General features: G+C 43.7%; 2 protein-coding genes across 5 annotated transcripts in view; one reads left to right on the forward strand and one right to left on the reverse strand.

Annotated features, from left to right (window-relative positions):
* The window catches only part of tex14 (testis expressed 14, intercellular bridge forming factor), a 36,337-nt gene extending 16,854 nt beyond the window's left edge, over positions 1-19,483 (reverse strand). The window contains exons 1-9 of one of the 2 annotated variants that reach the window (XM_071205458.1): positions 19,387-19,483; positions 18,827-18,956; positions 17,998-18,152; positions 17,698-17,812; positions 16,571-16,736; positions 7,684-7,829; positions 7,106-7,184; positions 6,779-6,912; positions 5,961-6,050 (exon numbers count right to left, since the gene is read on the reverse strand). In XM_071205458.1, coding sequence (XP_071061559.1) covers positions 5,961-6,050; positions 6,779-6,912; positions 7,106-7,184; positions 7,684-7,829; positions 16,571-16,736; positions 17,698-17,812; positions 17,998-18,124 — 857 coding nt within the window. In that variant the 5' untranslated portion in view covers positions 18,125-18,152; positions 18,827-18,956; positions 19,387-19,483. Of the gene's footprint in view, positions 1-5,960; positions 6,051-6,778; positions 6,913-7,105; positions 7,185-7,683; positions 7,830-16,570; positions 16,737-17,697; positions 17,813-17,997; positions 18,158-18,826; positions 18,957-19,386 lie in introns of both variants that reach the window. The other variant, XM_034098302.2, reaches the window with a different exon arrangement.
* A 90-nt stretch (positions 19,484-19,573) lies between these two features.
* Positions 19,574-23,002, forward strand: part of hlcs (holocarboxylase synthetase (biotin-(proprionyl-CoA-carboxylase (ATP-hydrolysing)) ligase)) — a 37,255-nt gene continuing 33,826 nt past the window's right edge. Inside the window, exons 1-3 of one of the 3 annotated variants that reach the window (XM_034099139.2) lie at positions 19,574-19,992; positions 21,179-21,319; positions 22,673-22,835. In XM_034099139.2, the coding sequence (XP_033955030.1) occupies positions 19,759-19,992; positions 21,179-21,319; positions 22,673-22,835 (538 nt within the window). In that variant the 5' untranslated portion in view covers positions 19,574-19,758. The remainder of the gene's footprint in view (positions 19,993-21,178; positions 21,320-22,672; positions 22,836-23,002) is intronic. The other 2 variants (XM_034099137.2, XM_034099138.2) reach the window with 2 other exon arrangements.

Here is a 23,002-nt window from a genome sequence, read left to right on the forward strand (position 1 = left end):
GCTGACCCGCTTGGCGGATGCCAGGGTCAGCAACAGCACTGTCTTGAGTGACAGATGTTTCATGTCAGCTCCTTCCAGGGGTTCAAATGGGGTCATTTTGATTAGGGATGCACCGAAAATTCGGCCACCGAAAATTATCGGCCGAAAATGGTTAAAAAGGCCCTTTCGGCCGAAAGGGTTTTAGCACCGAAAAAATATCACCAAATGTCAGAACAGGCAACCTAACGTGTTGTTGTGATGACGTAATAAAGACGCGGCGAGGCAGGGACCATGCTCACGGCTGGCTCACAGTCAACATGTCTGCCGCTTGGAGATACTTCACAATATCAGATAAAGAGTCGCGGATTGCGATTTGCAAAACGTGTTCAGCTGACATTTCTCGAGGGGGTGTAACTTCAAAGACTTTCAGCACTTCGGGATTACTCCATCACCTGAAATCTAAACACCCGGACGGACATACGGGGTATGATGAAATCACCAGCGCACAGAAAAAAAAAGTCCTTCCCAGCACCCCGACTCCTTCTGTGGCGGACCTTTTTGAAAAGATTAAAAAGTTTATTTTATCAATTATTTTGATGCGGGGAAAAAGCAAAGCGCACGAGACATGATCCAGGCTGTGTTGGATAAGGAGAACCCACGAGAGGAGGCTGCTGCGCACAGCACAGGAGACGTGACGCAGACCACAGAAAAAAGGGCTCGTCTGTCTACAGCAGAGGAGGAGAAGGAGAGGGGGCAACCACCCTCGTTGTCTGATATGTTCAACGAGATCATGGAAGAGAATACTACCCCAAATAGGTAGGCTACTCTGTTCTGACTTGGTTACTTACTGTACTATGTGCTACTGAATGTGATATTTATTAGTACTGTATGTGCTGCTATGTAATATGCTCTTAATGTTGTAATTTCTTTTGACATGTCAGATGATTTTATTTGTCTGCCAAGTGATCTGGCATGCGTAATATACATTTGACTAAATGTTCATTATGCACTGTCCCTATTTTAAATACAATCTTATTCTCTCAAACCTCTCAAATGCCAGGCTGGTGACAAGCTCAACCGCTCAACAGTTAGATGATTATCTCTCAGAAGTACCCATCCCCAGAAGCGAGAACCCTCTTGGATACTGGAGAAACAAACAAGACCGCTTTCCTGACCTGGCCAAGGTGGCACGCAAGTATTTGAGTGCTCCGTGCACAAGCACTGACAGCGAGAGACTGTTCAGCGCTGCCTCTCATGTGCTTGATGAGAAGAGGAACAGACTCATGGCTGATAAAGCAGAGAAGCTACTGTTCATTAAAAAGAACCTCCCACGTTTCCTTAATAAGTAGACAAGGCTGGCTTATCATAGGCTTATCATAAGCTTTCATTTGTAAATACTATAGTTACATTCATGTGGATTTATCCAGTTTGCACATTTGTATGCATGCACTTATAGGTGCATTTGTTGTTGTTGTTGACACTATTTTGTTGTAGGCCTACTGGCCTAGATGTTTATGCTGTTTTAAAGCCCCTTGGCTTTGTTCTGAATGCACTTTGTTGTAGTTATTATCCTACAGAGAAAATAAATGTACAAATGTTCAAAAGTGCTGAATAAATGTTTTATGGACCCATAATAGTGATTATTATTTAAGTTATGTTTTGCCATAATCATGTCTATTTCCATAATCAGGTAGCTGAACAACATTGGTAAAAAATGTATACATTATATATATATATTTCTATTAATCATTTTCGGCCTTTCGGCATTCGGTTTTCGGCCAACTGTTTCCTATTTTCGGTATCGGTTTCGGCCAAGAATTTCCCATTCGGTGCACCCCTAATTTTGATCCCATTTAAAACCACTGCCAGGTCCCATAAGGGCACCAGCGACCTGGAGACAGGGAGGAGCCTGCGCGCTCCCTTCATAAAACGGCAAACCAAAGGATGTTGGCTAGCCGCCTTACCCTCAAAGCCCACATGGCATGCAGCAATAGCAGCCAGGTACACCTTGATCGTGGAGAAAGCTCTGTGTTTATCGATCAAGTCCTGTAGAAATGATAAAATCACCCCGACAGGACATTGAAAAGAGATGTGTCCTTCTTGAAGGCACCACTCTTCAAACATCCTCCACTTACAGTCGTAAAGAGACCTGGTGGAGGAAGCTCTCGCACTCTGAATAGTGTTTATCACCTTCTGAGGGAGTCCCACTGTATTCAGATTGTACCACTCACGGGTCAGGCCCATAGTGCCCCGCGCTCTGGGCGTGGGTAAAGGATCGCCCCCCCCCGCCTGAGACAATCTGTCCCTGCGTGGTGGGGGCTGCCAGCACAACAGCTGATATATCTCCGCCAGCCCGTACATTGCGGGCTAGGGCAGAAACATCAGAGTAAGTGTGTGGCGTTGCTCCTTCACTCTGGCCAGAGTTGGGGGTAACAGAGCCAGGGGTGGGAACGTGTACAGAGGAGCCGGAGGTCGATCGTGTACGAGTGCGTCCCCGCCTAACAGTGCGTTTAAATCGTGCATTAAAGAGAACAGCTGTCATTGAGCATTTTCTCCTTTTGCGAACAGACTTAACGCGGCTCCGCCGTAACGCACCCACAGCGGACTCCTGATCCTTGGATGAGGAGTCCAGTCTGCATAGAGTGGTGCACCTCTGGACAGTAATTCTGTCCCGAGGTGCATAACTCCCGGTACCTGTGTCGCTCTCAGAGAGAGGAGACGTCTGCCGCTCCAAGGGATCAGTTTGTGTGCCAGTGTGTGTGACTGGAGACAACGCAACCTCCCCTGGCGGTTCATACACGATATCGTGTTGTCTGTCCTCACGAGGACATGGTGTCCTCTGAGAGAAGGCAGGAAGCGTTTTAGGGTGAGGAACACCGCTAAAAGCTCCGGGTAGTTTACGTGTGCCCGCTGGAGGTCTCTGCTCTAGGGACCTCTCACCGGGCGACCTTCGTAAATACCCTATCAGCCTGTCTGACCTGCGTCCGTGGTGACGGTGTGCCCTTAAAGCCCCAACCGGCACTGCGCATGGCGGTGGTGCCTTCACAGACCCGTTTATTATCCGCCTTTTGAGAGAGGCCGTAGCTGCTCTCAGAAGGGGATTTATAGTTAACGGACTATTTATTGTGTTTCTTTTCATTTTTTTTGAGCTGCGCCCTTGGCCGAAGCCTGGATGCGTCAGCGGAAAATGGTTTATTTAAACAACAAAGATGTGACATGTGTTTTATGCGGACTTGAGGATGACGTTGAGGCATCTCTCGAGGCAGCGGGGACACGTTTAGAGCCGGGGAAAGAACTTCCAGCTCTGTCACAGAGGGGAGAAGGAGGGGCTGTCAGGCCGCTCGCTTCTTCTTCCTCGACTGCTGGCCGAAATTCTGGGTTGGCTGCGCCTGGGCTGCAGCCGGAACCGGAGATTTTCTAGGCCAACTCAACCTCGTCTCCTGCCTGGGCTGGGGACTCGGGGTGGGCTGCGACCTCTGCTGTCCTGGTACTTTAAACCTAGCAGGGTTCGGTGCAGCTTGGGCGAAGGGCTGCTTGGGCGAAGCGGCTGGACCCTTCGAGGGAGACAGAGGTGAAAAGCCTCGTCTTCCTTCTTTTTCGACTCGCACTTCCTCTGCATGGAAGCGAGAGCGGAGCCGAAAATCCCCTCGGGAACGATGGGCATGTCAAGCCCATCTTCCTTTTCCCGGTCTGGGAGGTTGGTGAGGTTGAGCCATCTAGCTCTTTCCTGCACCACCATGATCCCCATTACCTTGCCTGGACGGCGAAGCGTTGGACACGGAGACAAATGTCTGTGACCGCGGCTATCTCGTCCAGAGTGGCCGGTCCAGGATTGCTCGACAGATCCTCACAGAGCTCCGCTTGGTACGCGGTTAGCATCGAGGAAACGTTCAGAGCCCTGGCGGACAATGCTGCGGCTCTGTAGGCCTGTTCAGTCATGGTCGACTGGAATCGGTCCGTTTTTGCTGGCAGCGTGGGGTTCCTGCTTGGTGACGGGCCCATCCTCGGTAGGAGGTGGGCTGCCACCAGCGGTTCCATAGGCGGTATGCGGAGCAGGCAGAGCCTCTCCATACCGTCACAGTCAAGGGAGGAGGCACCCTGGATTGGGGCCTTGTTGCTAAAGGGCCGGTCTCTCCACGAGACCGACACCTCATCCAACATCTCCGGGAAGACCGGAAGGAGCTGCCTCTTCGTCCTCGTTGTTTGGGGAAAATGTTTCCCCTTGTAACGGGACCTGGAGGTCTCCTTGGCCATTTCGGGCCACGGGATGTCTAGCCTGGCCGCAGCGCGCTGACACACGGCCTGCAGGTCCATGCTTAGACAGGGTGAAGCTGGTGTGCTATCGCCCGGGAGAGCAGCCATCGCTCCCGGCTTTGCAGCCTGAGCCGATGACATGAAGATGTCGTCTTCCTGCTCATCCGAGTCAGACAGGAGGAACTCAGAGGTATCCTCTTCGTCCTCCATGTAGTCTAACTCTAGGACATCTTCCGCGGGTGAAACCATGGTGAGGTCCAGCCGGGAGCCCCAGCTTGGTAAAGCGTGGGGGCACGTTCCCGCGTCTCTTGCCGCCACCGGTTCTCGGCCTGATATGGCGCGGGATTCCGGTGCTGTGGCTGCCGCTGTCGATGAGCCCCAGACCGACCCAGTGAGGGGCTCCATCTCTGCGGCGGACGCCCCCGTGTCTTGATTGCCAGCCGGCAAACCAGTGGACATGAGGGGGTCCTGTCCCGACAGGCTAGCTTGTTTTGCTAACCTTCGGCGGAGGCTCTTCATAGTGAGGCGGGCACAATGCCCGCACGAGCCGGGGTTGTCAATGGCCTCCTGGGCGTGTTCCAGCCCGAGGCAGGACGAACAGATCTGGTGTGAGTCTGTGCCTGACACTTTCAACCCGCAGCCGCAGAGCCGAGCCTCTGAGTTCCTGACTCCTCTGGTTTGAGGGAGAGAGGCGTCCATCTTATACGCTGCGTGGCGTGAAGAGGACCCGCTCGTAACAGGTACGTCGAGAGAAAAAATGGTTCCCAACCTGTCTTTAATCCGTAGAAAAAGGACGGTGTGGGTCTTTTTTCTCAAAGAATATTACCTGGTGTGGTAATATCCTTTTAATCCTTTTTCTCCTTCGTGGAAGAAAAAAGTAAAAAATCCGTCCTCGCTACCGTGGTGTCGGCAGTGAGGGAAAAAACAAGCTAGCAGCAGGTGTGTTGCTAGCTTGAACAATCAAAACCTTACCTTAATTCCTGAGGAAGAATGGCGAGGTTGATTATAATACTAACTGGTGTGTTAGTACTATACTCTTCTGCGAGGCAGAATAGGGTAGCCGGCTAATGCCCATCGACCGAAATTAGCTTTTGGTTCAGTCTGTGGACTGTTAAGCTAGCCCGGCTACCATTAGAGATGTGCTCTGAAGCGAGAAGAGGTGTTTGAATGACGCATGCGTCGTGGCGCAGGCTACTTATAGGGGGTGATTTCCCCTGACGTTGACGTCAAGATCACCAGCCAATCAGGATTGGCGTAATGAGATTGATGCTTCTGTTTGCTCCACGATGAGGCGCATCCCATAGTGAGACATCGAACGGAGTGTTATGAATGAGAAAGTTGGTACTACAACTTCCATGTCAACCTGTGCCGTCCATGTTCCAGTGGACTAACATTAGGACGTCCGTTAATCATAGAATATCCTTTCGGTAGATTCACTTCTCAGTACAATCGCAGGTGGATGCCGGGCTGGTTAAGGTTAGGCATCGGCCTCAAATAGTTAAGGTCAGGAAAGAGTGCCGGACAGCGAGCCTCACTATTTTACAAATCTAATGTCCAAGGTTTGCTTTTATAAATCAACTTCTTGCTGTGCTCCAGACTTTGGAAATATGGTTATTAATTCATTAAAACTTCTGTGGCAGAGTGCACACTTTTGTTAATTTAGAAATGCCACGAACTAGCAACCAAAAAATGACTTTCCCACATACAGTACTTCCTGTCTGTCTCACCTGCAGTACTCCTGTTCTATGAGCAGCAGGTCCAGATATGCTGTGGGACTGTCCCTCAGTGTTTTTACTGTCACCCTCGAGCCCCTCCAGCTGTAAACCAAACAAACAAGAGCTCACAATTTGGTCAGTACAGTGATAGCTTATATCATTATAATAATAACATCATGCTGCTTATCTTATGAGATTAAATAGATAATAAATGTAAATCTTAATCATATTTCCTACAGTGATGTAAATCAGTAAAGGGGTCTTAATGACTTGAGTTTGACTGATATATTCACTTGTTTTTTTCATTCCATTCCAAGGTACAATATTAATATTACACTTTGTCTGATCTCATTCGCGGCAGTGGTTGTCTCCCGTTCGGACCAAATACACAGCGTGGACTGGTACATGGTGCCAGTTCACCTCCTGGGCCCTGCCGAGGTGCCTTGAGCAAGGCAGCGAACTACCAACTGCTCTGGGCAGTATATCAACTTGGAATGTGATGTGAGTGAAGTAATTGCCCCATTGGGGATCAATAAAGTATATCTTCTTCTTCATTTAATTTGACTTGTACGTATTCCTGTATTCCACTATTTGTGCACTGTTGGAGGGGCCTGATTTAAGTGTTGTATTGCCAACAAGCTTTAACTGTTGTGCATATGACAATAAAACCTTTGAATCCTTTGAATATATCTTTCAATCGTTATTTGATGAAAGATCCTCTAGCCAGCAGGGGGTGCTGCATTTTAGTTTCTCTGCACCACGTGTGAATATTTGTCAACATACATGGAATCCTGATATTCTTCTATGGATAGGCGCATTCATGTTCTTACTTGGACATTGAGGCCAAAGAGCCACAGGTGAAGGTCAGTACAGGTTCATCATCAGCCGGGGTCAGATCACTATCTCTGATCAGAGGAATAGATGCTGGCACAGCCAATGCCTGGCACTGCTTGTTGACACAAACCTAGACACAAGGAATACTCCAGTTGTTTTATAGTATCCATATGTCACAGCTGCTCCTCTAAACAGAGCCTGTCACAGCTGACATTGGGACAGAGGCAGGGCACAATCACAATCGTCAGCTGAAATGATTGTGACAGCCCTACTAGTGTTACTACCACTAACAACATGTGCTGTATACTGTATGAAGTGGTTACCTTTCCAAAGCCTAAACAGTAGGCTGACACACAGGAAGACCTGCTGTTTGTCCTCTTGTTTAACTGCATGTCACATCCACTAAAAGAAGAAAAACATACACCAACATATCAGCTTTATACACTAAGCAAAAAACAACAGAATGCAAAGTTATTTATATGTTATAATGTTATTCTTTCATACAGTTTGCAAAAATAATTTAAGTAGACCAATTCATCCCAAAGTACACCATTTCTGAAGTGGAATACAAAGGCCTGTCTGATTAAGACAATTGTTATACTACCTGTTCATTTTTTGAATTACAGATTTTGCTCTGCACTACAATGTCTTTTTTAGGACCACTAAGAATTCCTTAGCCGAAAGGGAGGCTTCTATGATGTTTGCTTTCTTCAATCAATTGTCACGGTCTATTCAGGACTGATGTGAAACTACACTCATCTGCTTTCTATACAATTAAATAATGGCCTCTAAAATAAAGTTTTGATACAAAAAACTCCTCAAAGAGAGTAAAAAACATTGAAAATGTAACAATATGATGTGGTACACATGTATGATCAACATGTTTTATTTTCTACTATACATTGTTTTTATGCGATCCAGGAGAGATACAGGGTGTAACATGATGGATGTGGATGATTTGGATGGGCTCCAGGAGAGCCTGGTCCGTTGTGGGCTCTGACTCAGCTGCTGCATGGAGGACATGCAGCTCTCCAGGAAGTCCTGCATCTGAGCAGAAAAAAACAGTTTTAGTTTCGTGCCTTAGAGCAGGTGTTCCCAACACCCGGGCCGTGGACCGGTACCGGGCCGCGGAGGTGTTACTGCCGGGCCGCGAAATAGCTGTGAGTTTATTGTAATATTTGCAGAATTATAAATATATACAAATATTTTATCATAATGTTTTTTAATGTTAATTTTCGCACCTATACCAGTCATATTATTTAATCCAGTAGCTTAGTTCAACTTTCACCAGAAAATCGTTGAAAATGTTTTTTATGATGTTCCGAGGGATTCGGCGGCTCAGCCTCGTCTCAGCCTCTCGTGCACACGAGAAAGTTACCGGTGCGCCAAGTAGGAAGAGGAGCGCACAGGAGACAACCGTTTCATTGCAGACTGTTATGTTTATGTGGGGAAATGGCAGTGCATACATTATTTGAGATCAATCAATCAATCAATGTTTATTTATATAGCCCAATATCACAAATGTTACATTTGTCTCAGTGGTCTTCACAGTGTGTACAGAATATCAGTATGACAATACGACACCCTCTGTCCTTAGACCCTCACATCGTACAAGGAAAAACTTCCAAAGAAAACCCAGTTTAAAGGGAAAAATGGGAGAAACCTCAGGGAGAGCAACAGAGGAGGGATCCCTCTCCCAGGACGGACAGACGTGCAATAGATGCCGTGTGTAAATTGAAAAGATAATACATTTGCAACATAGGTAGTCCAAATGTTTGGAAATGCATGTGTGTATAATAGGAAGATGAATCCACGAGGATATCCATCCAGGACCTATGATCCAGGACCACAGCCACGACTCGCGATCCAGCGCTCGCGATCCAGCGCTCGCGATCCAGGACACAGGAGATATATTTCAAACTCGGACTTCGATTTAAGGACATGTCGGTCAGGGGTGTAGAGCTATTTGTTTAAGCACCGGAAAAACAGCAAGACAGGAGAGTCTGTAAAGTGTAAACCAGTCTGCCTTGATCTATGAATTCATGTCCGGGACTCTCACGGTATCTGCTGCCACAGCTGTTTTATAGAAGGAAAACCTCCTTCACTTCATGAAATGGCTGCAGCATCAGGAGGCAGCGGGACGTGTAACTCCGCCTCTGAGAAGTGCAGCACCAGCGCGCCAAGAGCTGTACCTTTTTACGCACCGCCTTCACTGTGTTTACCTTCATCAGAACAGCTTAAGAGTGACTGCAGGCTGCTATGTGTTAACCACACACACACACCTCTACACACAAACACACCTCTACACATATCGAACTGCCCGATTATCCCCCCTATTACTCGTTTTATGAAGGAGATGTTCGGGCACTAAGGCGCATGATGTGACACTGGCATTTGTTTTCAGAAGATATTATGATAGTGTCGTTCGTTCCGGGTATAAATCTGCTGAATTCGTTTTACTCTTAGTCCCATTGGATATATTTGTTTGTTGCTGTGGATAGATTTTTTTTAAAATCTATCCACAGCAACAAATGCCAGTGTCACACGCACACACACACACACGCACGCACGCACGCACGCACGCACGCACGCACGCACACACACACACACACACACACACACACACACACACACACACACACACACACACAGGCAACCAGACATCTCCTTCATAATGCGCCTTCTCCTTGTTTTCCCATCACTGGATTATCCGTAAATCGTACAAACAAAACCAAAACGTTGATTTATCTGTTTTCCCGTTTTGGTTTAAAAACTGAATAACGTCGTTTTTTTGGTTTTCTGTTTTTCCGAAAAAACACCGGTTCTTTTTTTTTTTTTTTTAAACGTTGTTAATATGTTTTGGATGCATATTGTTCTACAGGGTATATGCCAGAATCCTAAAGTCACATTTAATACCTTTTAAGACCTTTTTTAAGACCCTTTCCATACATTTTAAGACCTCATCGCCACTTCGAGTTCTAACCGGTCACACTTTACCTCACATTTACAGTGTTGAGATCTCCATATCAAGTGAATACTAAAAACGAAAGTTAATTATAATCAAAGATGATCAATCATATTCTTGTATAAACCCATAATGAATATGTATGTATGTTTACAATTGTATCTGTTGCTGTTTTGATTACATGTTACTTTTATCCAAAGCGACTTACATATTCAGTACTGTGGACTGTGGACAATCCCCACAGGAGCACTTTGGGGTGAAGTGTCTTGCCCAGGGACACAACGACATGCTGACTGCAGTGGGGTTTGAACCTGTGACCCCTGATCCCAACACCAAGGCTCTATCCACTGCGCCACACACCTCCATCCTTTTGATAACTTTGCGTTTTGAAAAGAGGGTGTTGAGATCTCCATATCAGGTTGAATAATTAAAACGAAAGTTAGTTATAATCAAATATAATCAATTATATTCTTGTATAACCCACAATGAAAATGCTTCATATTTTAGGTTTTTCTATATTTACAGTATAAACAAAACACAAGTGGTTTGTTAAATTGAGTGTGAGGCCTAATGATTTATGGGTGTCACTGATAAGGGACTCTCCCCTCTCACAGCAGTACACAGGGAGGGGGGCTCCTGACTTAAGGAGAAAAAACTAAGAGGCCCCAAAAAGGTGGTTATGTCATAGCCGAGAATAATATTTTGCAAGTCCTGCAGGGGCATGTCTTTTTTACACAAACATGGGAAGGTGTGTCTTATGCCATAGCCAATAGAATATGTCCGGTCATGTCCAGTCCTGTACATCAGAGGCCATACCCAGTTTCCACAAATATGGGTGTGGAGGAGGTGTCTTACGTTTTTCTATCCTGTTTTCGAGCATAAAGACACCGGCGGATGGGGAGGAGCTGTTGTGTCCCGTCAATTATGTTAGTTTGTTATGTATTTGTCACGTTCATGTTTGTTTTGTTTGTTTCACTTCCTGTTTTATTTTGTACTCCTTGTCTCATTCCAGGTGCCTTTACTTCCTTGGTTCTTGTTTCCTGCCATCGTCAGCGTCTGCCCCGCCCCTGATTGTTTCCACCTGTTCCCACTTACCACTTATATATGGTCCTGTCTACCCTTGTCTGTTGTCAGTTCGTCTTGCTCGTCATGCCAAGAAGTCAGATCCAAGCAGCCATAGAGAGACCAAGTACCTTTTGTGATATCCTCCATGAGAGCGTTTTGTTTTGTGACCGTTTTGTCACTCCCTCTGTAAAGAGTGTTTCTTTGTTTTTGATCCATTCAAGTTTATTTTTCTTCAAACCTTTTCGTCTCCGGGTTGTGCAATTGAGTCCTCATATCAGTGAGTCACGGTTCCTAACGGGAACTTTCTTTTTGGGAGAGAGCGAGAGAGAGAGGGGGGGTTCCCCTGGTATACTCTCTCCCGGTAAGCTCTGTCCCTCAGAGCTGGGTTAATAGCTCTCGATAAGGTTCTCTCAAACTTGGTAAATATCTCTCGAATTTCTTTGTTGAAAGCTGAGTGAATTTCTTTGTGAAAGGAGTGGAATGAAAGAAACTAGTCCATGCATTTGTTACTTCAAGGCTGGATTATTGTAACTCCTTATTATCAGGGAGTACCAAGAAGTCAGTCAAGTCGCTTCAGCTAATTCAAAATGCTGCGGCTCGTGTACTAACCAGAGTTAGGAGAAGGGACCACATTACTCCTGTTCTGGCTGCCTTACACTGGCTCCCTATAGAACACAGGATAGAATTTCTTCTTCTCGCCTACAAAGCCCTTAATGGGCAGGCGCCATCTTACCTTAAAGAACTCATTATACCCTACTGTCCTACTAGGGCATTGCGTTCCAAGAATGCAGGGTTGTTGGTTGTTCCTAGAGTCTCTAAAAGTAGAATGGGAGCCAGAGCCTTTTCTTATCAAGCTCCACATTTGTGGAATCAGCTTCCAGTTTGTGTTCGGGCGGCAGACACCCTATCCGTTTTTAAGAGTGCGCTTAAAGAGCCTGTGACAGCATCCCAACAACTGTTGTGCAATGAAATATTGGGCTACTAGTAATCTCGAACCGTCAGTTTAAAAAAGAAAAAGCGATACCGTTCCGTTAAATATCAATAATTTCGAACATCGCGGGGAAATTCCTTCGACTCGTTTTGGGGGAAGCCGGAAGTGACGTCAATGCGGGAACGCTTCGAGAGCCAAACACGGACAAAGTGTGTTGTCATGCGTAGAAATGGTGAATTACTGAGTTTAGGCACGTTAATAACGTTTTAATGAAGTTGACTACAGTATATTCATATTTGTCAGTGCTTTCATGTCAATTCGGCGACATAAACACAAATGATCGTGGTGAAAATGATGATTACATTAGGATTAAAAATCGGTAGTGAGAGCTGCTGAATTTCCTCCCGTCAGATGTGATATAAAAACAAATCGATTATTTTTGTAGTTGTAAACTCAAGTGGATGAAACTACATTTATTAGTGCTTTCATGTCAATTCGGCGAACATATGATCGTGATGATTAAAAATCGTTTGAGCCGGTCTGCATTTCCTGATGAGAAAACAAATCGATGCTTTTTGTAGTTGTAGTACACCAACATGGATTAAACGTGTGTTTTTTTTTTTTACCACAATGTTGGGGAAATGAATGGCTAAAATGCACGGATTATTATTATTATTATTATTATTATTATTCCCACTCCGATCGGGACACTAGGTCCACCGTTTCCCCGCAGAGAGGCTCCCCCCGTTGACAATTTACGTGGGCTGGGTGCAGTGGCGGACTGGCCATCGGGACGAATCCCGATGGGCCGGCACCGAAGTGGGCCGGTCGGATAAGTCACTAGCACATCCCCCATAGGCGGCGCGGCTCAGGTTTGGGAAGGCTAAATAACTTCTTTTACCTGACGCTGCCCGCCTCCGGCGTCTATAGAAAAGAGATCAACTCAGTGTGCGGAGTTTAAATCTCTCAAGTCATATTACAGGATAAAGAAAATACAGTTTAAACTGCCGTATGCAGAGAAGACGCCGACGTGTCGCACTTATCATTCATATTACATCATCAATCAGATCATCGATCATAATATATCATATATTTCCTTATCTGAGTCAGCTTCTCCAGCCTCATCTGGCCGTGCAACACTCACAGTGTCACAGACTGGATGCAGAAGTATTATTTAACACATTATGTTGACGAAACACTCGAGACAAATGTAATTAAAGTCAGATCCACTCGTGTCTTAGACGTGAACGCGCTCTCAGCTGGAGAGAGAAACCCTGGCTTGATTTACCGAGTTGATAACCAGCGTCGTAGGACCGCTTAGCGAGATCTCGTTTGTTAGTTTGTTGTTAGTTTGTTTGTTACTCAAACATATCCAGGGTCTGTTGAACTGGCTTCGTAGTACAGGGCACAGGTGGCTAGCAGCGCTAATGTCAAAGACACAGACATTATACATTATATTTGTATTTTACCAGGATGCAGTGACACAAATATTTACATTTACTATCTACAGCACCCGCCGCCCCTGACATCCCCCACTCCCCCCGTTGACAATTTACTAGCGGTACCGAAGTGGGCCGGTCGAGAGTCCCAGGATGATTTTTAGTCCCAGTCCCACTGGCTACATGACCGTATGATCGCCCATATTGACGCACCTCATTCCTAAACTTCTAACAGATACAACATAAACCGATCCTTCAGCCTTATGAGCTCTCAGACACGTTGAAAATTAAACTGTCATCGCTGTCTGAGCTTGCTGCTGTGTGCGCCGTCGTGCGTTTACATGCAGATGCTGGGATCCTGAACGGTGCAGCTGGAGCTCTGTGCCCGCAATGACGCCACACATCATTTGGCGGGACTTGAAGAATCCGCGAGAAGATCCAGAAAATTGTCAACATTGAAGGCAGATTAATGGTTATCAAATTACAAATATCCAAAATCAGTTCCGTAACGGTTTTCAAGGGGACAATATGTACTCAAATTGATGGGTTTGGATGATGGGGGAAACTCGTGTCACAGGCTCTTTAAGACCTTCCTTTTTGATAAAGCTTATAGTTAGGGCTGATAAGATTCAGCCCCTAGTTTTGCTGATATAGGCTTAGTTTGTCGGGGGACATCTTACTTCTTCCTTCTCTCTGTCTATACCTGTGTACTCTCATGTTCCGATTAACCCAGCTTCCCCAAATGTCTTTCTTTTGGTGTCTATATACGCCGGGATCCGGAGTCATGGATGATCCTGCGGTCCTGTGTCCTGCATCGCGAGCCCTGGATCTTGAGTCGTGGCTGTGGTCCTGGATCATCGGTCCTGGATGGATATCCTCGTGGATTCATCTTCCTATTATACACACATGCATTTCCAAACATTTGGACTACCTATGTTGCAAATGTATTATCTTCTCAATTTACACACGGCATCTATTGCACGTCTGTCCGTCCTGGGAGAGGGATCCCTCCTCTGCTGCTCTCCCTGAGGTTTCTCCCATTTTTCCCTTTAAACTGTGGGTTTTCTCTGGAAGTTTTTCCTTGTACGATGTGAGGGTCTAAGGACAGAGGGACTAAGGACAGAGGGACTAAGGACAGAGGGTGTCGTATTGTCATACTGATATTCTGTACAAACTGTGAAGACCACTGAGACAAATGTAACATTTATGATATTGGGCTACATAAATAAATATTGATTGATTGATAAACATTGAATGAATTGATGTTTGTTGAATGTTAGTACCCTGCGACCTGTGAGGAAAGGCCCTCCGAATTCATGCGGGACTAATTGAAGTATACGAATGTCGAAATGAGAAAATGAACTGTTTTGGTGAATGAAAGGTTGAATGTGCTTTTTATTATCACCAGTCTTTTTATGAGGAAATACCTCTACATTTTATTGGGAGATTATAAATGTCACAACTGAATTGGGCAGTTGAAGTTACAAATTATGGTAAATGTACAACTGAATTAAAGTTTCATATTAGAACATGATCACAGCATGATAGGTTTAGTATGATTATAATGTTGTAAAGAGAGAAGGTAAAAACCCTGTATTAGTTTGGACATATTTTTCTTCAAATAAACTGATCCCACCTTTTGGATTGGGACAACTTAAAAGACATCTGCGCTCTCCTCTCCTACTTCAAAGGTAAGATTGCACCCTGCCACACTCACACTTAGGTACATGTAGGGCCACATCTCATGTACTGATATCAAAATCCTTCGGGATCGCTTAAACAAATTTAAGAGAGTTGTCTGAATTGAAACAGCAGTTAATTGAACCTGGTTCTTCGGGGAGTTAGTAGAGGTGAGATCTTGCTGACGTTGGTGGATCTGAGCCAACCAGTAAACTTACATTGACTCAATAACTTCGGTCAGGTCAATTAGTAGGTCTGAGTCCTTTCCCGGACTCAATTATCAGCCCTCACCGACTCTTACAACAGTATGGATTGTAAGATAGCACAACAAAACAGCTTGTGATAACTCCTTATCATAATTCAGATAGAACAAAGCACAAGATAATTAATTGTGTGACTAACCCAATGCAAGGTTTATTAGAAAAAGAAACCATTAGAAAGTATTTGATTTAGGTATTGTTCCCAAGAGATAAAACAAACGATATATATGTTAACACTTTTCTCGAGGGTCGATATGTGTTGACTTTACTTTTAAATAGCAGATCACTGTGACCGGATATAGTTCGGCTTAGTGACCGTGTGTCTCTTCCTTGGAGGAGCAGCATCGGCCGAACTCCGCTGCTCCTGCGTGCAGAGAGTCTGCAGCGGTGTGTGTCAGCGACTTGCAGTCAGGGGAGGCACAGATTGGCTATCGGCTAACACTCTTCCCCCCCCAGGCGGAGCAAGGCAACGAAACTTAAAATAAGAAGCAGAATTTTACGGCGCGCTATGGGGCCGCCTTGATGGGGCCGCCTTGATGGGGTTTCCCGACATGTCGTTGCAGTAAATTAAAGGGTGTTTCATGTTGTCGTTGCTGTGGACCTTCTTAATACCTTGGAAAATGCTGTTTAATACTATTAAATACTTTTGAATAGCCTTAATTTTCGCTAAATTGATTTATCAGCTTTTAATACTTTTTAAGACCCCGCGGACACCCTGTTCTAGTATTTGTTCAGGCTGTTACATACAATTAGTCTCTGTTGCTACCTGTTGGTGACTAAATATTAAAATCAGTTAAAATTGACAACCGGTCCGCGATTTTTTTTTTTATGTGTCTGCCGGTCCTTGGCACAATAAAGGTTGGGAACCCCTGCCTTAGAGAAACACAGATTCCAATTTGATAGGATACTGAGCAGTCCATTGATGCATACTGTACTAGAGCCCTTTTCAGTCAGGGGTGTGCCCGATAAAGGCACGAGTTCAATTAGGGCCTGTATGATGCCTTTTCTGAGCGCAAGCGTTCTTTTGAAATTGTTTCTGATGAGGGTGCAACCACCTTGAGGACAAAGTGCTGCACCCAGCGTCTTTTTCTGAGCGCTTCAACGTTTTCGTGAGGCCACACTTTATGCTTCAAGAAAAACACTGATGATGTTAAGCTAATTTCCTCGAGTAGCTGGGCCGAGCTGACCCTGAATGTTGCTGCTGGTGAGTTTAGCTTTCATCTACATGAGCGTATCATCCTCCTCACTCTACAGTTGTCAGACTGACCAGTGAAGCTTATTCATACAAAGTGTGAGAGGAAGCATGTTCTGGTTGATGAAGAGGACGTCGTTACACATTGACCCACGGCTCCTCTCTATATCTCTCTCTGTCCCTAACAGAACTACAATGCTAAATCACTGCAAAAACACAACAAGCAAAATGATACTGTTTCCACTCAGCAGCTTACCTTAGCTCTGACTTCCGGCTTCACAGACCTCAGCCAGTCAAAGGGTGTCCTGCCTTCTCTATCATGGAGTCTGGTATCTCCTCCTGCATCCAGCAGGCCACTCACCACTAAAGAGTTACCGGAAACAACGCCTGCATGGACTGGGGTGCTCCAGTCCTCACAGCGACTGCAAGAAAGTTGATTGTATTTATATCCATCTTTGTGTTGTGAAACAGTGAATACAAACAGCAGGGGAGGGACAAAGTCACTGTTTTTCAGGTCACGAGTTCAACTCAAGTCTGGCTTAGAAAGTCATCGGTCAATTAAAGACCAACAAATCTCAAGCCAAGTCCTGGACTTTGTCACAATATGTGCCTTTCACCAAATATGATGTCAATAAATAAAATGTAAACACAATTGATACATTTCCAGCAAAATTACATTTTGAATTTTAACTTTCTACTTTTTTTGTTTTGTTTAAACAGTTAAAATAATTGTATTCTTGGGACTAGGGTTAAGGTACGATAATGCTTAATCGTTACAAAAACATTGCATCTACTCAGGATATTAGAGTGATGTTACAACGAGAGGCTTAGGAATGGTCTTTGGCCGAGTATGGACAATGGTTTACAGAGACAACATGGACCAGACAGCAAAGAAAAAAAATGCAGGCCTTTGACAACTAAGTATGGCATTACATCCACAGCTCCAGCTGATATAATGTGCTGTCCAAGAAGTTAGTCATTTAAACCAGCAAAAATAAAATTAGGAGTCTACACGCTGAAATGTTTCAATATTTGAATGTGATACTGAGCTGATTCAGAATATATCTATTTTCAGGAATATAATAGTTATTATTCTGCAATTTTTTATGACCTACTTTGTTGAATTTGGGATTAAGGAGAAATGTAGTCATTACACGTTATAAAAACTTAAATCCAAATGAACAACAAGTCGAAGTTGCAGGCCTAGTCTTAAGTCATCTGATTAATGATCGAGTCATGTGACCATAGGCGACATCTCTTGACTATTTTGACTACAACTCAAAGTTGCTTTTAAAACAAAACCATTCCCTCATGATGACTTTAGAAGCAATCCTAATCAGAATGAATATGGTTTCTTAGAATTGGGGGCAGGCGCACACTCACTGGTTGGGGTCAGCTCCGTAATGCAGAAGCAGCTCCGTCACCTTCACTTGGCCCGACAGAGCAGCACAGAAGAGTGCTGTCTGACCCAGATGATTCACACAGTCCACATCAACACCTGGTACACATACAAAAACAATAAGACCAGGTTTTTGTTTTAGGTCTGCATTGTCAAGTATAAGTATTCCTGTATTGAAAGCTCTGGGGTCGAAGTTTAATTTAGAGATTAAAGAATGTGTCTATCTTCATGATGGCAGTCTAGACACAAACCAGGGGGTATCATTACAAAGCAAAGTTACATACCCTCGTTCAGCAATTTCTCCAACTTGGTCAGATTTCTCTCCAAAGTGTATTTGTGCAGTCGAGCTTGTGCACGTCCAGTGGTAACAACCCCCACATGAACAGGACAGGGGAACGGCAGCCCAGTCATCCTGTCTCATCCGCTTCACCCAGAACACCTGAACTACAGTATGGAAGATCATTACAGTTGGAACACATATATTTTCATATGTCCTACAGAAAGTTACTGTACTTAAGTAAATGTTGAGGTACTTGATATTAACTTGAGTATGTGCTATTATAATTTAATGTTGTACCCAACTCTACTATATATCACCAGAGAAATGTTCTACCTCTTAGTACATGAGCTAAACTTAGGCTACTTGTTATGCAATATATCAGTGTTGTGAGGATTAACTTAACCTTAGCCAGCTAATTAATCAGTAATAATAATAGTCATTTTATAAAATATAATACTAAATAACACAAGGATTATCGGAACATTAATGTTTATAGTATATAAACGTTATACATTCCCCAACACATGTGCGACTTTGCCTTAACTGAGGGTTCTACTCAAATTTAATTTAATTTTAAAAGTCAGGATTTTGCCAACATTTGAGTATTGGCGGTAAAGTACAAGCTCAAAGACAACCACACAGTCCATCAGGTTATATGAAGTGTTGTAACAAATAATCAAAAAGTTAGCAAAACTGCTAATAGAGGCTAGCTAACTTTTTTTATGTAGTTTCTGGGGAAAAAACGAATTCACAATACCTTTAACCCATGCTCAAAAGGTATTATTTACCAAGAGCTTCATAAGCAATATTGAGTAGTAAAAAGTAACACTTACACAGCGCTAACAGTTGTGTTTAGCTAGTAGTCTGGTACCTCCCTGCTGATTGCTCTCTTCTCTCCCGCCTTTTGGCTACTCAATGCCGGATAGACAACGCGCAGGCGCCTCCACTGCAAACTGGATCAGTCTATGATGTGGATAAATATGTGTTCAGTCGTGGATCATGTGTACAGTGTGGGTTGCGGTTAATACAGAGCAAATATGTGAGTGTGTAGTCTATGGTGTTGGTCATATTGATATGTAACATGATATAGTGCATATCAATTACACCATCTCCTACCTGTGTGCCCGTTATGAATGTGCGTCAGTTAATAGATGACAGTTGGGTCCGTGTACGTTTTGTCAGTTTGATTTTTCGTTTAATAAATGTTTCATGTAAAAATTAAACGTATTGATGAATTCAAGTGTTATCAAAGCTGGTAAAGGTGCAGCTTGTGAATTTACTCCAGGTGTAACTAAAGTGTTTATTATTTTCACATCATTAATCCAAATCTGCAAAATACCCAAAGATAGGCTACTTAATAAATGTAGTGTAGTTGTAAAAGTACAATATTTACCTCTGGATTATAGTGAAGTAGAATTACAAAATAGAATTACATAGAAAACAACCTAATACCTCAAAATTGTACTCAAGTAGTACAGTTCTTGACTAAATGTACTTGTGGTCTAAAAAGGTAAAAAGAAGACTTAGGCTATCTGCCTTCCTTTTTATCTCTTCGTCAGAACTTCCCACACTCCAGTATAGGGGGCGGTAACGAGCCTTAACGCTTGTTGTTGCTACCCGCCTTTAAACAGGAGGACGAATACATTAGCAGTTAGCTTGACAGCCGGGTTCAACAGTAGTGTTTGGTCTACTCTGCTGTGAACAAGGTCAAGTTCCATGGCGAGAAGTACGGCCACCATGGCCCCTTTCGTGAACACTGGATAACATGTTAATAACGCTGTGCTATGTCTATCTGTGGGTGCGCTTTAACAAGTGCTACTCGGTGCTCATCCGCAACAGCCTGTGCAGACTGAACAGCAGCAGCTTCAGCTTCGGCTTCAGACTTTGTTCCAGCCCGGCCTCAGCAACTTCTCCGACCGGAGCACCCAACCCGCCTCCTCCCGAGGACAACGTCTTCCTCCAGCTGGGGGACAGGGCCGTCTATGTCACGGAGCCTCAGGTTGGATACTAGAGCTAGCGCTGAATGACCTGATGTAAACAGTGTGTGGTGACTGATCCTGGGCCTGCCACAGAGCCACAGTCTGTTTACATTTCTCATTTAGCACCAGAAGCAGGAAGCACTCAGATATTTTTATTCAGTAAAATACAAAATAAATGTTATGATATTCATAAAAGTCCTGGAATAAAAAACTTGACTTTTACATAAACCTATTGGCATAAACAAATCCCCCTAATACACTCAAGTGTAGCTGTAAATTGGCCCTTCATACCTGTAGTGTGTATTTTGACAGATGGTCTACAGATATATATAATATATATTAGTGTCAATATATAGTAATATTATTTAATTGTAATATTCTATTTTATGTTAGTTTATTTAATTGTTCTACTCTTGTTCATTTTCACATTATGTGCAATTCCTTGTTTACATGCTGCTGTCTGTGACGAAAATATTTCCCAAATTGGGATCAATAAAGTTAATCTTATCTTAAACTAAGAGGATTGATTCACTTACAAACTAAAAACAAATCAGCAGTGTTTGATTGGTAAAAACAAACATATTTGTATACAGTACCTATAGGCCTATAATCAAAGATTGACATTAGAGGTGTATGCTCCAATCTCAGTCAGGTTTGATTTGATTAGATTATATATTTATTGATCCCACTTTTGGAAATTATTAGAAAGATAATGAAAGATGCATTTAACTAAAATAGACTGCAAATACACCTTCACTAGGCCCTACTTTACAACAAAAATATTTAAACAAAGGCTATTAAACATTAACCAAGTGTGCAAGTTGCAGTTTTTTAAATACATTTAAATTAAATTGAAGCGAGGTGTTGTAGTTATTGCTGTTAGGAATGATTTCCTGTATCTGTCTTTGTGACAGTGGAGCTGAATCAATTTGTTCAGTTGAGTCGCTCGGGAGGCCTTCATTTTTGTGTGAGACTTGACCTACTTGTGTGAGACTTCAGTCACTTGAAACACTATTAATATTTTGAGCCTGTGTCTTCTTATTGAAAACGTTGCAGCTTGTTTGCCATGGTGTCACTCTAACTGCCTTATAGTTTCTTCACAACTTGCTTGATGACTTTGATGACTTGTGTCACTAACTACTAACGGATGTGTAACAGCCTTGTATTGTTCTTTGTTCTCTTCTGTGCTGTCTGTATTGTCCGCAGGCATGTGATGACCTCAGCAAATGGACCGTGCTGTTGGGCTCCTCTCTGGTTTGTGGTCCACGCATAGAGAATATTTCATTCATCATAGAGGCGACAGGACACAGAGTGGGCTACCGTTCTCCTCACACATCCAATCAGAAAGTAGGCACCACACCTTGCTTAACATGTCATTTCCCCAAAACAATCATACATTCAGAAAAGCTGGCTTTAAGCAGAGATATTTATGCCCTGATTTTCCCAACACCCAATTTTATTATTGTAAATGTTTCATTTTATTTGTTATATAAATGTTTTGTTCTTTCTATAGTTGAACTGCGTATGTAAAAAATCAGAAGCTGCTGATGCTTGCAGACTCTAACGCTGGGATAGATTTATTGCGAGTGCTTGTTGTGTCTTCCAGTAGCTAAAAACGTCCAACATTCTTACAGTATTTCAGAATCAACAGTAACGCAACATGATATGCTTAGCATTATCAGTGACTGTGTTAGCCAACATAGTCATTTACATTCCAAGATTTCAAGACTTCAAAGGTTTAATGTCGTAAACAATGTCGTGAAAAACCTGGGTCACAGGTTCCTCAACAATGCAATACAAATACATAAAATACATGAAACAGATACTTTTGCAAAATAGTGCAAGCTCTGGAGTTGAGCAGTCCTATGGCCTGTGAGATAAAGCTGTCCGTGAGCCTTGTGGTCTTTGTCCTGATGCTGCGGTACCGCTTGCCGCAGCTCCACATATGAACATGGCCTCCATATTTGCATCTACAGTCAAACCTGACAAATATGCAATTTAAAAGAGAAGGCAGTTCAGGACTAGGATAATAATTAAGCCTCTGAATCTAGTCCAAGACATGATCCATACCTTCACTCGTACAACAGGACAGCCATCTTTCTCCTCCCTTTTTATGCAAGTGGAATATCTGTTTTTGCTTTCGACAGCGCATGATGTCATGTATTAGCTTTTAGACCACCAACTGAACTAGTGAGGGGTAGCTGTGTTGTTATGACATGATGAGAGTGGTTCTTCTAGCATGTCACTTTTGTTTTAAAATGTTGTATGAACCATAGACCCTGTCCTTTGCTTGTGAGCATACACATTTTGCAGCATTTTGTTGCACTTTCCTGCAAGGCTTTTCTCTTTGTAATGCACCCCACATCGCCTTAATTCTTTCTCTTTCTTTCCTTCTCTCTTTCTCCTCGTCTGTCCGCTTTTACTGCTCGTCCACACACTGCTTGAATGTTGTTTGTGTTTGCTTTGATTTACCCCAGTCACATTGCATTTTTAACAAAGGCTTAACCGTCCAAGCCTTTAGGTGGCTGCCTGCTGCTTTAATCTGTGGATACATTTGTGTTTACGCCTTGATGCTGCTTTATGATTATACTACTTCCATTCCAATGAAACAATCAATATGAGTGTAAGCTCAAAACGAATGTGTGTGTCTGTGTGTGTGTGTGTGTGTGTGTGTGTGTGTGTGTGTGTGTGTGTGTGTAGGTGCTGAAGTGGTCTGACTACTGCCGCCCTCTGGCCTGCAGCCCTGGGCAGCCCTTCAGAGCGGTGGCCCAGGCCAGCGTGGATAACTTCAGTCGTCTGGGAGTGGCTTTCATTGAAGACCGCCTTCAGCTGGACAACGGGCTTAAGCCTTCCAAGATAATCCGTATGTAGCCTCAGTTCCATTTCACATGTACCTTCATCGGAATCAGAATTCCTTTATTCGTCCCAGAGGGGACATTTACTTTGTCATAGCAAAAGTAAGGACAGAGACCAGAAAGAAAATGTAATAAAGGGAATGCCCATAATATTTAAAATGTGAAATTAACAGTT

This window comes from Pseudochaenichthys georgianus, chromosome 14, assembly GCF_902827115.2.
Source record: "Pseudochaenichthys georgianus chromosome 14, fPseGeo1.2, whole genome shotgun sequence".
Lineage (NCBI taxonomy): Eukaryota > Metazoa > Chordata > Actinopteri > Perciformes > Channichthyidae > Pseudochaenichthys > Pseudochaenichthys georgianus.